Source organism: Choloepus didactylus, chromosome 5 (assembly GCF_015220235.1).
Source record: "Choloepus didactylus isolate mChoDid1 chromosome 5, mChoDid1.pri, whole genome shotgun sequence".
In the NCBI taxonomy this organism is placed as follows: Eukaryota; Metazoa; Chordata; class Mammalia; order Pilosa; family Megalonychidae; genus Choloepus; species Choloepus didactylus.
In genome coordinates, this window is record NC_051311.1 from 151,875,036 (window position 1) to 151,897,328 (window position 22,293).

General features: G+C 40.5%; 1 protein-coding gene across 1 annotated transcript in view; it reads right to left on the reverse strand.

Moving 5' to 3' along the window:
- The window catches only part of GLI3 (GLI family zinc finger 3), a 274,283-nt gene that overhangs the window by 62,184 nt on the left and 189,806 nt on the right, over nucleotides 1-22,293 (reverse strand). Inside the window, 4 exon segments of the mRNA XM_037837138.1 lie at nucleotides 5,026-5,166; nucleotides 6,760-6,873; nucleotides 7,556-7,769; nucleotides 20,680-20,881. Coding sequence (XP_037693066.1) covers nucleotides 5,026-5,166; nucleotides 6,760-6,873; nucleotides 7,556-7,769; nucleotides 20,680-20,881 — 671 coding nt within the window.

Consider the following 22,293-nt stretch of genomic DNA (forward strand, 5'->3'; position numbering starts at 1 on the left):
GTTGACATTTTACACGCAATATTTCCAAATAATTAGAGTATCTGAATTAACTAGCACTCCATGCAGGGAAAATAAGATCAGAATCTCCACTCATTCGTTTTAGGTTTTATGTGCGTGCAAAACTAATTTTTGCCTAATATCGGAGATTCCTATCACATCTTAAACTCAATTTTCTCTTACGTGAGGATATACAATGCAACTTTAGCCAAGGGATCAAAATTAGATGGCAAACATTTACAATGCAAATTTAGGATCGTGGCATTAATGTGAAAATAATATCTTCATATCCTAATTCTTCCTGGTGTTTCTACGGATACATCAATTCTTCACGAATTAGATGTGCTCTCTTTAAATCTCTATGATATTTAAAAAAAGCCCTTCATTTGCATGCTGCCACTGCATAGAATTTGTTTTCCGGTGGCAGCAAAGGTGATTATAACTGTATTCTGATAAAGGAAACTGCAGCATGCTTTTAGAGATCAAATTTTGCAGCCTATGAAAGCATTTAAAATCTAAGTAGGTGGTTAATCACTCGACAAAAAGGTGAATTTTTGACACCATGCTTAAAAGATACAAACAGAGGATTATAGGAATTTAAATGCCACCCAGCTGAATCTGGGTGCTAATATAAACATTTTTCTCACGTTCTATGCCTTTTGGCACCAGTTGTAAAAGATAATATCCTCCTACAAGGTAATCGCCAAGGCCCCTCTGAAGGGTCATTCAACTGGGGGGACACAGTGGGGATAAAACTGTTAAAAAAAATAGTTTGACTTTTTAAAGGCTTTGGAAAGAATACTGTGTATATTGTTTCCTAAATAGCCCAGGGCTGGATTATTGAAATAGGGGGTAAGGAGTTTGCAGGGATCCAGCAAACGGGTCGCCGTTACATATGGTGATTACACGATTTTGATACTTTTGGATGCCGGCAGTGAGTTTCTGAAGCACAACCAGCCATTCAACAGTGGTGACTTGCATCGAGGCACAGGGCAAGAACACAGGTCTTTCATTCTTCGCATGTATTCATTTTCCAATTTTTTAAAAAGTCTCTCAAAACACTGATGTTACATGCGGTATCATTTAGAAACACAGAGAACCTGACATTAACTGACGGTGCATGCTGTGAGTATTTCAGACATCTCAGTCAGAAAAGCACTGACAAGAGAACTTACTTCTAGGGCAAAATTAATGCAGGAGGGAAACAGATCTCACTGAGGATCGGGAGAATCTCTCATTTGTGCAAGGAGCCAGGCCATCAGGCAGAAAGTGACTAGTTTTTGCATAATAACAAAAATTAAACAAAAAACCAAAAAAACTAAATGAAGTCAAACTGTGAGAATTGACATCCTATGACTTTCAAAAACCTATTTCAATTTGAGTCATGTCTCTTTTTATGTAATGCACCACCAAAAAAGAGGTTCTAATTAATTTAGAGTTGAAGGGAAAATGAGCACTGTTCAACTTATTTTGAGATGTTATAGTATGTGTCTTCAGGGGACAAAGCAATAATAAATTCAGTCTTAATCCAATCAAGGGTACTTTAAATTAAATTTTATGCCATACACCTCTCTTTCTCTCTTGTTCCCTTCTATGGTAACTGACACAGAGAAAGAAACAGAGTACAACAAAAACCTGGTTAACAAAAGTATACATCTATCTTTGCTTCCGGTCATAAGAGTAAATTTATGACAAATTTAATAGTAGCTTGGGAGTACCTAAGCCCAATTATAATGATCTTGCTAGGAAGAGAAATTAATTAAACACCTCGGAGATAAAGACCCCAGCAGCAAACCTAGAATAAACACACAGTTGGAGGACTGGGGTGGGGGAGAGACTTGAAATAAAGAAGAGAAGAGGCAATATTCAGTCCATCTGTTCAGACAGTTCGGGGACGACGAAACAGTCTTTTCAGGAGTACGTGGAGCACATTATGCTGGAAATAATACCTGGCAGGCAAATTTCAGCCAAGTTCCTAATGCTGCTCTCTGACTCTGTGATTTGCTAATGTGAAACACATGTCGCCCTTGTGCATCAAGTTCAAATAACTCTGGAATTCTAACCGTGTAGCTCGGCGACTGAACCAGAACAAGGGGAGAACTTGTCAGGATTTAAGAGCTTTCAGCAAAGCCCTTCAATTGCAGCCAGCACCCTATTCCATGGAAGGATATCAATTATAGATAGTGACTTGCTTTAGCAGGCAGTCGGGACTGTCAGACATTAGATGGACAACCATGAAGAATCATGAATCTTTCTATTAACTGTAAGAGGGAGAAAAGAATGGCTCATGGCTATAAATAAGGCAGAGTATCAGAATGGTTTAACACCTTGCCTCTTGGTTGCCCGTGGCGTGAAAATTCAACTAATTCACAAAACGTCCACTCTCCAAGGCAGGTCGCAGGAACCGAAATAGTTAATGCTGCCCTCTGTCCCTAAAAAAGCAGTTTTTGCAACTGGTATTTCTTCCAACTGCCATCAAATTAAGCAGGTGGGCTTGGAAGTAGCTGTTCCTTCAATCAACAAAAACCAGAACACCTTTTCTGTATCAGGCCACCAGGAATGCCACCAGATGCTTCCCCGAGGGTGAAGGTATCTGTATGTCATGCAAAGTAAAATCAATTGAAATGCACAAATTTGGAATTTCCACACTTCAGACACTGAGTAAAAAGATGGAAAATAAGTGATTTAAACTAGAATACTTATTTATGTGGTTGCAGATTATAATTTTTAATTTCCTTAATTAAGTTGATGTATTCATGTAATTTATCACAGACTAAAATTAGTATCACGAAAGCAATACATTGAATTTCCTCTTAATTTCAACATGAATTTCTTCTATTTGAATTCTGAATTTAAAATTTCCATGGTGCACATGTGCACATTCATATATATTTTTTAAAGTAGTCTCAGTGAAACAGACAACACTGATCAATTAATTGGTAGTTTAAGCAACCTTATCTTAAATTTATTCAGCTCTTTCTACTAAAAAAAAAAAAAAAAAACACCATAATTCCCTAAAATCTTTTGCCACTGAGATTAAATATGAATATCTGCAAAATTCACTCTTTTAAAGCATTCATGTTATTTAGGCAGTAAAAGGGGTAAGTTGCCACCACACCCTAAAAAAACCTCAATCTCTCACCAGGAGCATAATTCATTAGACTTAGAACAAGCTCCTATTTCATTTCTCCACATTCCATAATCACAGCAACCCTGGGAAACTACAATGACTTATCCACCGAGAAGCATCACAAGACCTCATTTCTCCAAATGACACTTTAAAAAGCAAGCAGCGCTGCCAACGCCTTTTTTACTGTGGCAGCTTTTATACAGACAGTTCTCATTTCTGTGAGTCACTCATTCTGTCACTGAGGGTGTGCATGACATGCTCTACTCTTTAGGAATATTCCCCCTATTAAAAGAAAAATTCCAACCTTTTTCCCCCTTAGTATTATAACGTCTCTGTGGTTTCCATTAAAACAGCACGAATAAAGGGCCATTAAGTTAGGCTCAGCTTAAAAATAACACTTGCATCAAATTAAAAAGAAAGAATCAAATTAAGTTCATGGAAAAATCTGGAAATATACCTTAACTAAAAACATTTGACTTTCTGGTTTTTTGTTGTGCTGAGAAATGTGTAATTCTTCCTATACAATTACAAGGAGACATGATTAAAAAAGAAATAGAGGGGGTAAAAATCCTGCTGATGCCATGTTAAATTCTCAAAAACAGTTTCTACAGAACAGATTTCTAAACCTGGCAAACTGTCCATTTAACACTAAAATGCCTCTGCAGGACCTGGACTATACAGAATATATTGCATAGGATGGGCTGAGTTGCAGATGATGCACTTCAAAAGCTCATGGATCTGGTGAACACGGGATGTGCATGAGGAATTTTATAATTTCAGAGTCCTATCTAGGAGGTTATCAGAAATATGGATCATCTAAGAGTAAAAAGTCATAAAAGAATAGGGAATAGGTAATGAGTGTGTGTATATGTGCAAGAGAGAGACACAGGTGAAAAGAGGGAAAGAGAGAGGAATTGAAATCACTGAAAATGCTGCCCTGTTGGATTTGCTGTCACTCCTGACACTGCCACACTTAGCAAGCCATCCTTAAAATCTTAACAGGACACCTGGCTTTCGTACAGAAGTTGTGCGAGCCTGCCATCTTTTTATTCTTGCTGAGCTAACTGTCCTTTCATCTCGGTTACTCCTGGTCCCATTTGCCAGGGATGGAGACTCCATGGCTCATCTCACACTGGAAGAAAGTGCAGACTGCAAGGAAGCACTACCTAAGAAAGGGGTGCCTTATTTGAAATAACACCATGAGGACGAGAGAAAGGCTCCTGAATCTGGTATGGTAAGAGAAGGCGTGGCTTTCAATCTGACCACGCTGCAGTATTCAGAAAGTACTTCATTAAATGCATTTAAAAACCCATATACTTTTTTCCATGAAACTATTCTCCCACAAGGGTTGGCCTCAAGTCAAGAAATTGTGCTGATGGTTTACCCCAAACATCCACCTAATTTCATATAGAGTACTAATTGCTACATAAAATAACAGGAAACCCCTTAGGCTTTCAAGGAGTTTGGGAGAGGGAGATAGAATGGAAAAAAAATGGAAAAAAATTTCCCCAACCCTATATATTTTTTTTTTCTATTGTTACTGGGTCTTGGAAGGAGGAATCAAACTTGGTTAAAAGGTTAATAATAATTCATGTCCAGCTTACTATTACTCAATAACCATCAAAGTCAGTAACTCAAAATAGTGTTTTCTGGCTTACTGGATCAGAGTCATTACACTCTCTATTGAAGACTTTATTGAATTTTACACTAAGCCTTAGCTGACTGAACAGGTCAAGCACTGTGGCTCAGAGTTTTCTTTATTCTCGGAAAGTCATAAAGCCCTCTCCAGTTTGCCACGCTACTAGCTAAGAAACCTGACTCAGCACAGGGTCAGGGAGGCTGACCTCCATGGGAAAGGTCACGGTTTTCCATCCGGTCCCTGAATAGCGTTCGCTTACATGCACTAGCTGTTCCTGAGTGTCAAACTCTCTGGTGCAGCCTTCCCAGTGGCAGTTCGTCTCGTAGATTACTTCGGGCTCCTGCTTGCTTTCATCTTTGTCCCCTTCCTCCTTGACCAGGGTTGTTCCTTCCGGCTGTTCCTGAAAGGCAAGGGAGGGGGGAGGAGTCAGACAAAATGAGAGGAAAGGTGATGACTTCCGGTAGCAAAGACAAGAGGAGAAAGTAAAAACCTGATATAGATTTTTCTTCCTCCTAATGCAATTATCGGTAAAAATAAAATAAAAGCCCAGCTCTACCAACCACGTGCTGTGAGTAAAGAGATGAGACACCTGGAATCATTCATGTGCATTTATTTTCAGATTTTCCAACTGCACCTTTTGTGAGTTTTAACCGGTGATAAAAACAATATCCCAAACCACAACAATGATAAAAAGTGGAAGCAAAACTTTGCTGCCCTGAATACAAAGCTAAAAATAAAGTAAAATTTCTTCAAAAAGAAGAAAGAGGAGGAGGAAGAGAGCTAAATAAGATAATAAGATTATGTAGTCTTTAGGCAAAGTATTGTTTTTATTCTTTACCGTGTATCAATTTGTTTACCCTGTATTTTATAATCCAGGGAAATGGTTTGCTGGTAATTCTAATTCTGTTTGCTCTGTTGTCAGAAGGCCACGAGAGGCATTTTGTGGATTTTATGGAGATCATGCCTTCAAGATTCACGCTTTCATCTCTAAGGATATACAACCCAAAGCCCACAAACCACAGTACCTGAAGCTTGGGGGCCTAGTCATTCTAGTCTTCTAAGGAAGCATCACAGCAATCAAAATACCAAGAATTTCCAGAATCCTGGAAGGTAATTAGTTGTGCAAATGTTGGTCCTAATCAGGGAGTATCTGACAAAAACTGCAGGCAAGCGTTGAGTGTAACCAGCAAGGTTGTTGACTAGCAGAATGCAAGAGGGGGGTGATTTCAAAACTCATGACACCAATCAATCCATCTTAAAGTTCTCACTAAAAAGGGAATTGGGGTCGATGCAATCTGAAGTCTGGGTTGAAACAGCCTGGAGATACAAAAGTTCTTTAGAAGTCTAGACTCTCACCCAACTCCCATTTCTGGGAATAAGTTATTTAGCTGTTTCCTGTGTCCATCACAAGAATCCTATGAGATGGTATTGTGAGGACAATCTACAATTTTTTTTAAAACTGAGGCTTGGAGGATTTAAGTGACTAGCAGCAGGCTCCACATGGGAACTTCTAGACTCTTTCTACCAGGATTTGGGGTCAGGAACCAGAATCTAACATGGCCCTTATTAGGTTCTAGTGCCTCAATCCCTGGCTCTCTAGGTAAGTGAGAAGTGGCAAAATATGAACACAACTGAGGTATGGAATATGGAACATCACTAGTTCTGCCCCAGTTCTGACTCGGGGCCAGGATATCAGTAACTCAGACCCAAGATCAGATACAAGAACTGAAGCCTGGCCCCATGTGATCAATAACATTTAATCCAACCATTAAATTTCTGAGCTGCAGGCGCCTAATTGCCAACTATCAACAATGTAGATCCCACCCAGCTTTCCGCATTTTGTGTTTGCTTCTAAGCTAGAGAAACAAACTGAGTAGGGTCTACAACTGGCCCTTGTCAAACGCATGCGTCCTGCCCACACCAGCAATGCAGAGGAAGAGGAGAGGCTGTGCAAAGACCCTGGATCTCGTGAGGGAGTGGGAAGGAGGTCTACCTGCTGAGTCCGGGCCCCTGGACTGGGAAGGTCTTCGTCGGGCTTGATCTTGGACCGCTTGTTGTGCACGAGGTCGCCAGTGCTGCTGACGGCAGACTCACTGGTGGGCTTGTTCTGCTGGTCACATATCCAGGGCCAAAGACAAAAATTAGGTGTTGGTCAATGAGCAGTGCCATCGTTATGACACGCAACTCGACACAAGCATTTGGCAATCGAGCGCCAACTCTGATAACGCTCCTATCCCACAGTAGCAGAGTTCAGAAAATTCACTCATGAGGCAGCTCCTGGTTTTGAACTCAGAGTATAAACTTCCTGTAGCTTCTAAAGGCAGAAAGAATCAAGCTGAGGCCCGAGGCTTGAACAAGCTCTAATAAAGCATTTCAAAAGAATGCAGTTGTGAGGTGGGTAGAAAGCCAAAGCGAACCATTTGCAAAGTTCTTTAATTAGAGCGTCCAGATTCTTCTCCAAGCCTCGTCAGTGTGGCAGTAAGAACAGAAAACCCAGTGCAGTTTTATCCTTACTAAGCATCATGTGATCCTAAGCACATACCCTGGTTCCAAGTGGCAGCAGGCAGGGACCAGATGAGAGCCACACATTCATTGCACTGGATTTATACTGGATGTGGGTTATAAGTCACACCAGGCAGCCATAGTAAACTGACTCTGGTAGGAGAAGCTATTGTTAAATGAGAAGCATATACACAAACAACACAGTGTGGAAGCTGAGAGAACACCGAGGCACCAGCTCTTGGGGCTCAGATGATGTCACATCTCCCTTCCAGCTGTCTGTCTCTTACCTGTGAGGACTCGGAGGGGCCGGAGCTGACCTGGACAGGGTTCAGGATGGTAGGGATCCCTGGAATAGGCCTCTGTGTTGGAAAAGTTGGGGCAGGGTGGATGAGTGGAGGGCTATGTCCAAAGGCTGATCCTAAGCTTTGTTGTCGACTTAAGATTTGTTGATGCATATGGAGAGAGACGGGTGCAGAAGGGTAGGTGAAGCTCAAGGCAGGGCTGCGGGTAGGAAAATGAAAATTAGGAGACCGTTACTTATGCCAAACTCAAGAGACTGTCACAGGTACCCAATGTGTGCACCTTTCCTCTGTTTAAACCAGAAGGGCCAAACCATTATTGCCGAACGTCTTGAAACCTTCCGAGAGAAAGATTACTACTCAGACCAGACACGTGTGCATGCATACACGTTACACAGAACTGAAGGAAGATTCTGCACAGCTGAAACAAAAGGCATCTGTTCAATACCAACTATTTATTGCAATAACAAACTTTATATGAAAAAGTGAATGGGAGACCACATGCTTTATAGTACTTTTATTGGCCCCGTAGTTCTATATGCTCCTGTGCATGGAGCAATTCTTTTATTCTTGACTCACGCTGCACGCTTTCATATGTCTCCAGATCTTATTACAAGAGGAAAGAAAATCAATTGGTTAAATGTGTTTTGAACACCATGCTTGTCATATCACTCATTTGTTTGTAAAGATGGAAAGCTTGCTCCAACCAGAATGCCACCTAAAGAATTTCCATCAGGGCCGCCTGGTTACAGAAGCTGATGGATTAACCTCTCCCCACTGAAATTGGTGATCAATGTGCTTCGATGGGGAAACATTCCGATGGGAGAGCACAGCTCCCTCTTCCAGTTACACAGCATTCAATGTCTATTAAAGCCCATTATGCATGCTAATGCCTGTCACCACTTCATTATGCCACCGTATTTCCCAGGCTACAGTCCCTTCTGAGGAAGAGGCAACATCACCCAAAGATTTCTCGACCAGTAGGCAGTGCCGGATTGTTCTTTGTGCCCACATAGTTTAAGAATCAAATCCTCTTAAAAGAATGAAGGGCTCTTGATAAATCTGCTGGGTACTTAAAAATGCATGAAAAACCATAATGCATTTGTGCAAATTTCTTTCTTAAAAAAATAATCAGTGGGAAAAAAAATGTATGTATTTATATATGTATTTCCCACTTTTCTGCTGTGTAATAACCAGAACCAATCAGGGTTTCTTGTAATGGCAAAGGTAGAACTCATGCAAATTTCCAGTCTGGTGTGCTAATTACTATTGCTGCTAAGCACATTAACTGAGAATATAATAATTACAATAACAAAATTCAAACCATTTCAACCATTTTAAGTAATAATTCCAAAGATCTACTTGGTTCATAAATGTGACTTCACATCTTGCCTATTTGACTATAATCCATAAAAAGCGGCTTCAATGGGATTACACTACTATTATTCCTACAGAGAACCTTGCATTACAATAGCCTGCCCATTTAAGACTGAATATCGTTAAGAATTTTCCAGGAGAATTTCACCACGCTTTGAGGAACTCTCCTTTCATTCTGTATTATATTTCTTTAATAAAGGAGACCAGAAACATGCTGAAAACAGTCATTGTTCACAGTAAGTTAGGGAGAAATTGGTAATAATATTCTGTTTTCTGCAGTGCTATAGTTTCTGCCACTGTTTTGGTGAGCAACCATGAATGATTACAGTGAGACTTAGCTAAGGTAGCAAGTGTGCATGATTGATAGGGCATTAATCAAAAGATGCATATCTGCCTCAGAATTTGTTCACAAGCTTCCTTCTAATAGCTGATTTCATGTTCACTGAGCTCTATGCCAGTTTGTCCAATTTATTTTTCAGTGTACAAGCCATTCATCAAAAAATGCAATGATTTAATACCCACCCACCCCCCTTTCCTTTAGGTGAATGGGTATTACCAAGTGTAACTACCTTATTCTATTCATTAAAACAAAACAAAAAGACCCACGACACATACAGTGTCAATGTCACGTAGACTCTGCATGAACCTCCATATATTTTCCAGTCTCACGAAGCCGTCCTCTCAGTTAGGCTTGGGAAGAGGGACACTAAGGCAATCATGTATAGGTCTAATTCTTCAAGGCACGATATTTGGGGGTTTGGAATTAAGACCTTTAAGGAAAGCATTTCACAAGGCAGAAAATATCCTGTTTTATCATATAAGCCATTTACAAATGTCAATCGCCAGATAGGGTAGGTACATTGGCCTCAGAGATGCAACCTCCCTGATGTTAGCAAGCATAGGAAGAGACTGTGAAGGCTTCTAACACATTTTAGCAAACTGTCCCTTTCGGGGCCAACTTTTCGCTGGTCAAGCCAGGCGACCGGAATAAACATTTCAAAAATCCATGTCAACTATCAGACTTCCAGGGAGCTCAGAGGGTACAGAATGGACAGGTGAGTTGATTTCCAGCATTGGCTGCTCATTTGTAATGAGCCAGAACCAGAAGCACTCCCCTCTCTGCAGGTAAAGGCAGGCGACAGTGTGGTGTGAAGACCTAGTGTCAACCCAGGAGAGCCGGCCCAAGGCCCTTCCTCTGCTGTTGGCTTCTGCAAGTGCTGCAGGACCGAAGGCTGCTCGGCTCCAGATTACAGAGCCTGTTTAGAATTTGGTGGCAGAAGTAGAAAGTTCTTGGCTCTGTCAGCATCAGTTAATTGACTTTGGAGCCAGGGGTCCTCTTGCTTTCAGAACACTACCTGCAGAATTTTCCACAGAAAATTAGCAGCAGATGGGTGACTGGGACATCAAAAATAAAAGAATGTCCTTTCTATTAAAACTGTGCCTCCCGTGTGCACCCTCACACTCTCCTGAGAACTTCCAGTGAGGGATAAGGAAATCAGAGCCAGTATTTTCTGTTCCCTGAACCCAAGTTGGGGGAGGCAGTTCCAGAGTGAGTCATGCATCCCAAGAAGCCTTGGCCTCTTAGACCAGCACATGAGGAATCTGCTGGGACCCTGGGTTTCAAGGACTCAGCATGACCAGCTCCTTTTCATTCAGTTCCCAGTTTAGATGTCATCTCCTCAGAGAGGCCTTCTAGGACTGCTGCCACCAACTCATTGAGCCCCCGCTGCACCTCCTCATCATTCTCTATCGCTTGAGATTTTTGTTACCCCCACAGCACACAGCACTCCCTGAGATTATGTTCTATCTCTTCCCCTGGAGGATGAGCTGCAGGCGAGCTGGGTACTGGCCTGTCTTCTTCACTGCTGAGCCCCAGGTGCCAGGACACTGCCTGGTACATAGGAGGCCAAAATTGACTCTCTTTCTGGAGTATGAATTTCTTATGCTGCTGTAACAAACTACCACCAACTCAAGAGGCTCAAAACAACACACATTTATTATCATATACTTCTAGAGGTCACAGTCCATAAAATACGCAGGCAGGGCTGCATGGTTCTGCAGTCTCAAGTGAAGACTGCTTCCTTACCTCTTCTAGCTTCTAGCTTTGCCAGCACTCCTTGGCTGGTGGTGCACCATCACTCTGACCTCTGCTTCCATTGTCACATTTCCTGCTCGTACTCTCTCCAGCTCTGACCTGCCTGCTTCCCTCTTATAAAAGGAGCCTTGTGATTACACTGGGTCCCCTTGGATAATCCAGACAATCTTCCCATCTTGAGATCCTAAACTTAATCACATCTGCAAAGCCTCTTTTCCATGTAAAGTCACGTCAGAGATTCTGGGGATTAGGATGTGCTCATCTTTGCAGGGGCGGGGAGAAGGGCATTATTCTGCCTACCACACTCAAAATAATCACTGCAAAGAAAAATATATTTTCTTCTGAACCATGCAACTAGGCTATATGTTTAGAAAGCACTATCACATAAACGGAGCTAGAATCATCGACTCACTTGTCACTATAGAACTTCAGCAGCTCAGGACAGACCTTGCTGATGACTGAAGTCACAATAAAAAGAAACCGTAAATTTACCCATGTATTGACAATGTGTATAAATCTCTTAGGTATCCGTTAAGAAGGACACAATTTGTAGAGTGAAACTCAAGTCGTTTCCATCTGCCTGAGTTTATTCCCTTAAGGCCTTCACCCTTCTGCTCACCCTTTCCTGCGGATCACATGAAGAGAGGTAAATTTTTACAATATGATTTTTTAATTCTCTTCATCCAACATTTAATAAAGTATAATTTAAAAATATTTTCATAGCTTTCAGTTCTTTTCTAAATGACTACCTGAAAGATAGGGTAATTTTTATGAAAGCCAACCATTCGAAGACTGTGACTTGGGAGTGTTGGTCAGTATTAGTCATTAAGATCAGTAGAAAGAAATTGTTGGATGACCCAGATATTCCCCAGCAGCATGCAAAAGTGGGCATCAGCTTCCTGAGATAACAACCGCCTCTCCCACTGGATGGCCAGCACTCTGAGGAAAGTAAGTGTTCCGGAGGACAAGAAAAAGGAGTGCCAAGAGCATAAAAGTCTGAGGAATATGGGGTTCAAAACTACAGGACCTCTTGTAGCTGTTAGATGCTCTGCGGCAATTCCAAATGTCCCATCATGGGACACAAATGGCAGCAGAGCTTGATGGGGCTCCTTGAGACTGGTGTTCCTCGGAACACACTTTGAGAAACATGCTTCTAGGACAAAAGTTATAAAGCCAGAATAAATTAATTTAAATACTAATTTCCCCTTTATTTTTCTATAGAGCAGAAAAGGGGAGAAATGTGGATTTTAAAGGCCTGATTACATATATTTTGGTGTCCTCCCCTCACCCCATATGATTTCTATCCATTGTAACAGATTTGTGGTTCTTGTATTTTGTGCTGTATAAAATATCATAAAGTGCCATCACCCCTGGGCACTTCTAAGTAAGGACAACCATCCACCAGTCTCACCTTTATGTGCAGCTCTGAGTTGAATTAAAAGGGATCAACACACTGCTGTCACAGTAGAAACTACGTCTTGTCTTATAAAATTTAAAAATAAAACTCTAAGAAGATTCTGATGAATTTATTTACTACCAAAAATCAGAGGTAAAATTTGTCAATACTCTTGCAAAAGCTGATCAACTCTTGCAAACTGAGTTATGTTTGCTTCTGACTATTGCAGTAAATAGCACAGTTAACACCTCATTTATCTGAAAGTCTCCTATCTGGGAATCTCAATAACTTATCTCTAATTTGGTTGAAAATTGGGGCATAAGTCAAAAGGAAGGACCAAGGTCAAATTCCATACACTACATCTCATTTATGGATTCAACAAGTTTTAACTGAGTGCTTTCTATATATCCCATTTATATTTCTAAAGAGTTAAATATCTGTAACCAAAAAGTTATATTAATTATAATTAATAAATAAAACTTTAAAATTCATAATCACATTTGACTTTTGCCACAAAAATTACTGTATCACTCTAAGGAAGAGATGTGAGTCAACATGTGTAAAGAAACCCTTGTGATCAATCTGTAAATCAAATTCATACTTAATACCTTGAATGATATAGAAGTGGGGGTGCTAAAAGTTCATACTGTAGAAAATCATTCCTTAAATGTTTGCTCAACCCTACTATACAGATAGGCATTTCAAATTCATTAAGATTCCATTCAAATGGATAAAACCCAATTAAAATAGCATATGAGAAAAGTCTATAATATGTTTTAAAATGCTTCAGGAATTCTACATATGGCAGAGAGTAAGAGGGTGGGGGATATGCTGGATTACTTAATAATGGTACAACAAATAAAGCAATATAATTTGGCTTGCTGCAGCCCTTTATACTGGAAGGGTAAACAGTTGATCACAATATTGAAGAGATCTGTTTTAAATTAAAATAAAGGAAAAAATTCAGGAATAATAAGAAAGATAACAATTGGCTAGAATATCCAGCCACTGCACACTTAAGGATAGAAGTTTCTATTTTATGTGAATGACTTTATTCCACATAGCATTTTAACCCTTCCCTAAAAAGACATTCTTTCCTAAGAGCCACCATGCAATATCCCCCACAACACTTAAATTTTTTCAAACTGCAATTTTTAAACCACCCTTAAAAGAAACTCAAGTGATACTATTATGATACTATTATTTCAGATAAGAAAATTAATGCTGCCACAAACCCAGTTTTCCATGCTGGAGAACCCAATGACAATATTTATTTACTAGTATCCCATGTCCCCTTAGTCTTTCTCTCCTGAAAACAGTATTAGAGGTCAAATTAGGCAATAGTCAACATTGCAATTATGTGAGAACATCAAAATTTGAGAAACTGATTTCAAGTAAAGAGAGAGGAATGGAGAAAAATGCATTCTAATCAGAACCAAATCTTGTGGCCACTATGGCTATTTTCCTAACAAGGTCATCCAGTTTCTGGTTACAGCTGTGGAATTTATCACACAACAGCTGCAATTCAAAGTAAGAGCAATTCCTTAAGAGTTTTGCAAAGAATGGGCCCATGGCTGCCATTATTTGCATGTGAAGGTATCTAGGGACACGTGCAGGTTTGCTTCTATTAAAGGGAGAAAATAGAGCTTCCACTTACATCCACGAAAGCCTCCAGTGCAAGTTTATTGGAAAAGTTAACAGGCATACAAATAAAAGGCCCCCACACTCACAAAACAGGTTAGTATCCCAACATTTACATTCAGGCTATGTGTTCTTGGAATAATGCTTTAGAACAAAAATATATTGGGCTGTGTGTTACAAAAATGTTCTGAAAGGTGACTTGCCTTTAGCCATTATACAACCAAACTGTCAGATTAGCCTCTCTAAGAATATGAATAGCAGTGACAAACTTTGCAGTGGGATTTGGCTTGACACATCCACATTGTGTAATTGACCAACCAGGTACACGTGGTTAGAAAAATCATCTATTAATACGAGTACACCCAATTTTTTTAACATCACCAGGTATTCTCATTATTTCTCTATTATAAAGAGCACTTCCTGCTGATAGTTTCAGTCATGTCTTCCATTTGAGGACTCCTAAGACTGGCCTGGTGGGGAAAAATAGGAGCTCAGAGTTAGAGCCCCCATGTTGAATTCCTGCTTCTGCCACTTACCCAGTCAAGGGCCTCTGGTTTAGTACACTAACCCCTCTGAGCATCGGTTCTCTGATCAGTAAAACAAGACAGCCTCATCGAGGGCCTCCAAGGCTCTTAGATCATTGGGCCACACTACTTTGGTTCCAGCTCCTATCTCCAACCTTGGCCCTGGCTGACATTCCCCTTGCTCGCTGCTATTTGATGCCCTGAGCTTCTGGCAGCCCAGACAAACACCCCCACTATTCCCCTCTCAGGACCTTCATCTAGTCACCCTTGTTCTCTGAAAGCTGATGACCAGCTCTTCCCATGGCAAATCACCCTCATCCTTCTAGTCTCAGCTTCTGACCAGCTCACCTGAGTTAATCCATAGCTGTGCTATTCTTCTGTAACTCCTGGGTTTTTCCTCCATAGCACTACACAGAATCCTTACTAGTGTGTTCGTTAGTTCATTTGTTGATGCATTCATTCATTCATTCACTGGAACCCACTCAGAGGCTTTTCCTTCCGTAAGTCCCATGAGGGCAGGGGGCACATCTCTCATTCATTTCTGTAGCCTCCACACCCAGCACCGTGACTAGGAACATAAATATTTAGCTACATATTTGGGGAATGAATGAGTAATTGATAAAATGAAATATTATATAACACCCATTAGCACATCTGGAAGCAAAATGAGAACTATCTTGTTTGTAGCATCAGTTTGTTTCACTGATGATGAGGGAAGAGAAAGTTGTCTAATAATTTTTATAAGATGGAATTAGAAAATGTTAAAGGACACTGATAATTTGACACTGTAATTTCCTATTCTTCAATATGTTTCCCAGATCATTTGGGCGCTGCCTCTCTGACATAAACGAGGTCTTCACTGCTGCCAACGGCAGAGACAAGGAGCTGGTTTCCACCCCTGACTCAGGTAGCGCCCGTCACCAGATACTATTATCGGTCAGGGGAGAGGCTGCACAAAACGGGAAACACAGCCTGCTCACTGGTTACCAGGCTGAGCTCTTCCATGCTGGCAACAGAAAAACATGCATTATACAGCTCCACACTCAACTCAGGGGTTGACATGGAATATGAAAATGTCATTTTCAATGAGATTTCTTCCCTGGCCACGCCAGACCTAGAATTACTAAGGATCTGAAAACATCATCATTTTAAGCCAATAAATTGGAAGTGAGAAAGCTAGATAACCAGTGAGTTTGAAATGAAGGGATTACTCATTTATTTGTTCCATTTTCATTTGCCAGAAGACTACAAGAAGAGGAGGGGGATCATTTTCAATACCTTCTCTTCCACGGCGGGTCAATTTCTAGAGGTAAGGCAGCCTCAGAGGTCAACCTGTTTTTAATTTAATGCCATTAAATTTATATTTATAGTATTAGTCTATTAATCATAGAGAGTGGGGGTTACAGGCTGTGTTTGATACATGCAAACCACCCAGCCTTAGAGGAGCATCTTCAGGACATCAGAGGAAGTTAAAGCTTCTTGAGAAATTAAATATTAACTCAAAACATACTCCCCCATGTACACTGAGTTACTTTTTTGAATCATTTTAGGTATACGATTTAAAAAAAAAAGACAACTTGTATGTGCTTTTGTAAATAAATATTTGGTAAATATGGTATTTTTATAGAACATGAGTTAGTTAAGAAATTTGATCCCAGGAACCATACATGAACTTAAGAAGACATTTGATTCTTTTATGCCTCTATTTTGCATCCATCCCTGTCTCTATCTCCACCTATTCACCTATGTGCATATAAGGTGCTAGTCGTATAGACTATACTTTCTGAAAGCCAGTTATTCACCTACCACATACAAACTTTCTTTAATAAGGGGGGTAATTAGTTCTCATTAAAGAGACTTTTAATTTATTCACTCAAGAAATATCTGTTGAATAGTGTCAGCGTGACAAGAACTCAGTGGTCCAGGGGTGGGGGCACAGCAGTGAACAATGCATTCTAGGGGAGGGAACACACACCAACTATTGGGCAAGCAAGTAAATCAGGAAATTGCAAAGAGTGGCAAATGATACTATCAGCTTCTTTGAACAGGGATGCAAAGGTGAAAGAGATGGCACTGGCATTTTTTTCAGTAAACAGAACGAATGCCTTTCAACACTGAATAATGCCATTAGAAACTTAAACAACCTATGTACTGTCAAAACCAAAAGCAAATTAGGTGTTGCAAAACATTTAAGTCAAATGAGCTTGGGGTAATGCAGGTTAGAATCTTGGTGCTCTGTCCACTTCATCTTGCAAAGGCTCGCTGGGCTTACATGTAAAACAGGAATAACGCTGCCTGCTTTCCAAAACTGTCATGATATGAAAATAGGGGGTGTGTCTTCTGTCAACTGTGGTTCCTGGTATACAGCAGAAAATTAAACCCACTGTCAGCCCACATTCTCTCATGCATCTTTCACTCTTGAGAAAGTTAGCCCCGCTTTTCTGACTTCACCATCCTTCTTTCCTTTTCCACCACCCACTGGTCCTATCATTTATGCATGATTCACAGAATAAAACTTAGAAAAGGGGGAAAATCAAAGCACTAATATTTGTCCAGTTTAAAGGACTGGCAAATGATGCCTGTGGTAACAATTATTATACTTGTTATAGTATAAGGCAAGTTGATCTCATATTGGTTTACCTGCGTTACCCTATATGCATTCTATGTATTACCTTAAAAGCCATGTATTATTCTAACCTTCAGTGGATGTATATTAAGCAACAAGAGACCACCCTGCAAGAAAGAAGATGTAATGGAAGGCGGCAAAGGCAAGGAAGAAAATGAGTCCACCACAGATCTGGGCCCCTGACTGTAATAGGACCTCCTCAAACCGGACTGGTCTTTAAAGTGAATGTCTTCTCCCAACCCTAATGAGAATAAAGGGGTCTGTGCCATATTCTTTAATGCATTCTTGTGGGGGCAGACATAGTAGTGTGGACTGGGTTGGAACCTATTGGTTCAGTGTCCATGGAGATGTGACCCACCCAACTGTAGGTGGTAATTCTGACTGGATAATTTCCATGGAGGTGTGGTCCCACCCATTCAGCGTGGGCCTTGTTTAGTTTACTGGAGCACTATATAAGATCTCAGACAGAAGGAGCTCATAGCTAGCTGGAGACAGACATTGTGAAGACGGTCGTTGGAAGCTGATGCAGACATTTTGGAGAATGCCATTTTGAAACGCAACCTGGGAGCGAGCCAACGCAGCCATATGCCTTCTCGGCTAGCAAGTGGTTTTCCGGATGCCAATGGCCTTTCTCCAGTGGAGGTACCTTTTGTTGATGGACACTTTATAGCTTTAAAACTGTAACTGTGTAACCAAGTAAATCCCCTTTTATAAAAGCCAATCCATTTCTGGTGTTTTGCATTCCAGCAGCATTAGCAAACCAGAACAGGGTCTGTCAGAGCTCCTTGGAGGCTGGGAGGAAAAGAATCATTTCAAGTCTGACAATGCCAGCCTCTCAAGTACTGATGGAGGCCACTGGTCTAGATTACCTGGGCAAAGGTAAGGAGATCAAGAAGTCCCCAGTGAAAATGCTGGGGTAATAACAGGGAAGGCAATGGGACCATTTGGGGAACCACATTCTAATCTGAATCCTTTATACTCTGTAGAAAGTCAAGACTGCTAGGCAGGGAATAGGAATGAAGAAAAATTAAAATGAAGAAAAATTAAAAGGAAGCAAAAGAAATGAGCAAAGTGATACTGGGTGAATGGCAGCTGGGTGCTCTCACTCACCTTCCACTCCGATGACTTCTGGTTAAGCCACATCATAACTGATAGAGCAAATGGCAGGAATATTCTCCAGAGTGCAGGAAAAGCCACACCGTGGTTCTGGGATGGGCACACATCCTCAGGGCCAGGCAGGGATGGCACCAGCAGAGCCTGACTGGGTCTGCGCCATCCATAACCTGTGTGGACTCTCTGGGGCCAGCTCCCCAGAGACTTTGCCCATGGGTGGGGATTTTCATGCTGGCAGTGTATCCCTTTCCTATACTGTGGGTGTCTTATCACTTGTATTTTATAATCGTGAAAAATGGACTTCACAAACCTGAGGGCAAGTAAGGCTTGCACAGCTGGTTGGTGGCAAGACTGGAATCTCACCGTAGTCATGTCCAACTCCAAAGCCTGTATTTGTGATGACAGTGACTATACTTGAAAAACACTCCAGGGCTCCCCAATGGACTGAATGCTCTCATGTAAACAAAGGTATTTGCTTCACTCCATGTTTCAACACTTTATTCACCATATTAAAAGAAAAAAGAAAAGTGGCAGAAGATGACATCCTCTCAAAAATGGCATTTATATTTGAACACTAACTTCCCTACCAAGGAGCATCACTGATAACTGAAAAATAAAGGAATTAAAGCTGTAATAGAGAAGATAACAGGAGAAACAACGGTACTCATCATTTCTAGTAAAAAATCGGTGTATTGCAACTGCTAATACTTTTTTTTATGAACTATTCACAACATATATCTATCACAAAAGACTACCATTTACAGATACAAACAAACAAAAACCCATTACTTATTAAAAGCAAGGCTAGCGTAAACAGCCTTTAATATGTATTTTTAACTCATGGAACTATCCATGGTTTGTGAAACTACAATTCAAAAAGACTGCCGATAACCAAGTTCTTATATTATTGGTGAACACCATTTATAGCAGCATTATTCACAATTGCCAAAAGGTGGAAACATCCCCAGAGACCCTCAAAATATGAATGGATAAACAAAATGTGGCATATACATACATAAAAAGGAATGGAGTCTTGATACGCTACAACTTTGAAAATATTATGCTAAGTGAAATAAGCCAGACACATTATTGTATGATTCTACTTACATGAAATATTGAGAATAAGTAAATCTCACAGAGGCAGAAAGTAGATTAGAAGTTACCAGGGGCAAGGAGGAATGGAGAGTTACTGCTTAATGTGTATAGAGTTTCTATTTGGGATCACAAAGCACAAGTCTGGGGGATGGCTGGTGGTGATGATATCCCAATACTATGAACATGATTATTGTCACTGAATCATACACTTACAAATGATGAAAATGGCAAATTTTATGTTACATGTGTATGTGGGGGGGGGTATACAAAACCACAATAAGAAATTTTCTTTAATTATCAGTGAACTTAGAGGAAATGAGAGCTAAAGTTAATAATCAGTATTGCTTAATTAATTACAAAGCTTTCTAATTCTAGTTCTAAAATAATCATTTGCTAACTAAATCGGTTCAAAAAAAGTAAATGATTAGCCAATAAAAGAAGTGTAAACTCTCCTAAAATTCATGAACTGGCTTCCTTTTATTCCCTACTTACTGCCATTGGCCCATTTGATCATTAGCAGTGAGAAAAATTTCACATTAAGCATGTTTACAAAAGCCTGTGTTTGCATTTCCACATGAGGGTAAACACATAATGCACTTCATTTAAGAAAAGTGTCAAAGGCTTTCATCGAACAGTAAAGGGATATGGTCAAACTAGAGATCTTTCAAGTTAAGCTAAAAATAAATAGGAAAACAAAGGAAATATTCTTTTGCCAGATTTCCACTGTCACCTGTATTTATTTTCCATTAGAATAAAGATCCGGCTATCCCCCTTTTTATGTCTTCCTCCCAATATACTCCTTTCCCCGGTTTAACAGTTGTGGGACAAGACTTATCCCACGATTGGTCTGCTTATTTCTGTCCCTGCCCTGTGCATGTGTTACGTGGCAGACAACCAGGTATGAAGTTGGTTTTTCTTAAACATAGCTATTATTACTGAGAGAAGACCTGGATGGAAAGGCTTGCCATACTCACTGCCTCTAAAAAGTGGATTTCATCAAAACTGAATAACCGCTATTTCTACACATACGTGATTTACTAAAGTTTGCAAAAAAAAATTTTTGGCACAATAACTGGCTCTGCTGTGCTTGAGATGATATTTGACCTACACTGCAGCTTGGATACAGAGTCACGCTGCTTTATTCTTCCCTATGGGTAGTCAGGACTGCAAACACAGGACCACAGGTGTGCTCGAGTGCAGGTGTTTTATTAAAGAAATACATCCCGGATTCAGGAAAATACATACCTGATTGCACTTGCAGATAAGTGGCCGTAGGAACCACTTGCTGAAGAGCTGCTACGGGAATTATTGAGAATCGTGACCAGGGAGTTGGGGGACGTCCTTATCATGGTCTGAAGGTCAAAGCTATGATCGGACAGTGGAGATATGGACAGCGTGCGCTTTCGGCTCGGTCTGGCTGACAGCCGGGGGCTGGGGAATCTGGTGCCTGTTATATAAACAAAACAGAACCTAATTACTTCCAGTTGTACTCTATACCTGTTATTTATTGTTCTCGCCTGGTAGAAAGAGTGAAGCATAAGAAGCCAACAACTTGCAGTGGAGGGCGTCCCTCCTCCCACGTGTGATCTACTGGCTATGATTGAGGAAATTAGGGAGAAATATTTATCTCACAGGGGCTTACCTCAGGGGAGCTCTGTTTATTAATGTGCAGGCAAAATGATAAATTGCTAAACAAAAGGGAAAGACTTTTATGTGCTATCCCTCTCATTTCTAGTGATTTATGAATCTGACAGCTGCTTAGATATTCCCATCATTAATTCACCACAAGCAACAGACAGTGGTTCCCACAGTTACACAACACACGGCCTCCCCACCCCAACATGCACCCTTTTCAGGCAACGAGCCAAAGGAAAAAATAGGAATTAAAGTATCCTGAGATACAAAACGTGGCTCAGTTATGCCCTTATTTCCTCATGATTTTCACAGTGATCTGATCCATGGTGTACTTTACTAAAACAACTCATAAGTAAATTACTCTAAGTCAGCGGTTCTCAATTGGGGCCATTTTTGCCCTCACTCACTTCCCCAGGGGATATTTGGTAAACATCTGGAGATACGTTTGGTTGTCACAACTCAGGGTGTGTTATTGGCATCTAGTGGGTAGAACCCAAGGATGCTGCTAAACATCCTGCAATGTACAAGGCAGCTCCCACATGAAACCATTACCTGGACCAAAATGTCCATAGTGCCAAAGTCGCGACACCCTGTCCTAAATTTCCCGTAATCTAAAAGCATAAATCCCAAGAAAACGATAAAATCTTGCGATGTTCTTCTCTTTTACTTTATAGATATTCCAAGGTGGGGAGGAAGAGGAGCAAATATCCCTGCAAACTTGATGATGACATTTTATGTGTCTATACAGCATTTTAATTCTTCTCTGGAGTTCACTTGTCCAGTCAGAACTAACAGGGAACAAAGCATTTATCAGAATCTTTAGTCTTTAAGAACATTCCACTGAATGTTACTAATCTGGAGGTTAGTAACTCACACTCAAACCCATGCCAACTTAATACAATAGCTTTTACCCAAAGAGTTAAAAGTTAAATGCCCATTTGCATTCAATTTGGTTGATATTAGTGGTACTAAATTCAAGGCAAGGGATGAGTGTGGTCCACCAGTCCATTCCTGCCTTTTATAAGGCCATATTAACATTACCAAGTCATCAAACTAAAGTTTAATGAAAGAAGCAGAGCATAATTCCACCTAGGTAAGAGGCAAGTCAAAGCATGTCAAGTTTCAAGTAAAAACGGAGGATTTATTTCAAAGCATAGGTGTACCTGCTTACAGGGACATGGCTATTTTGTGGTTGCCAGAAAACTGAGGCAGAAGGTAAGCCTT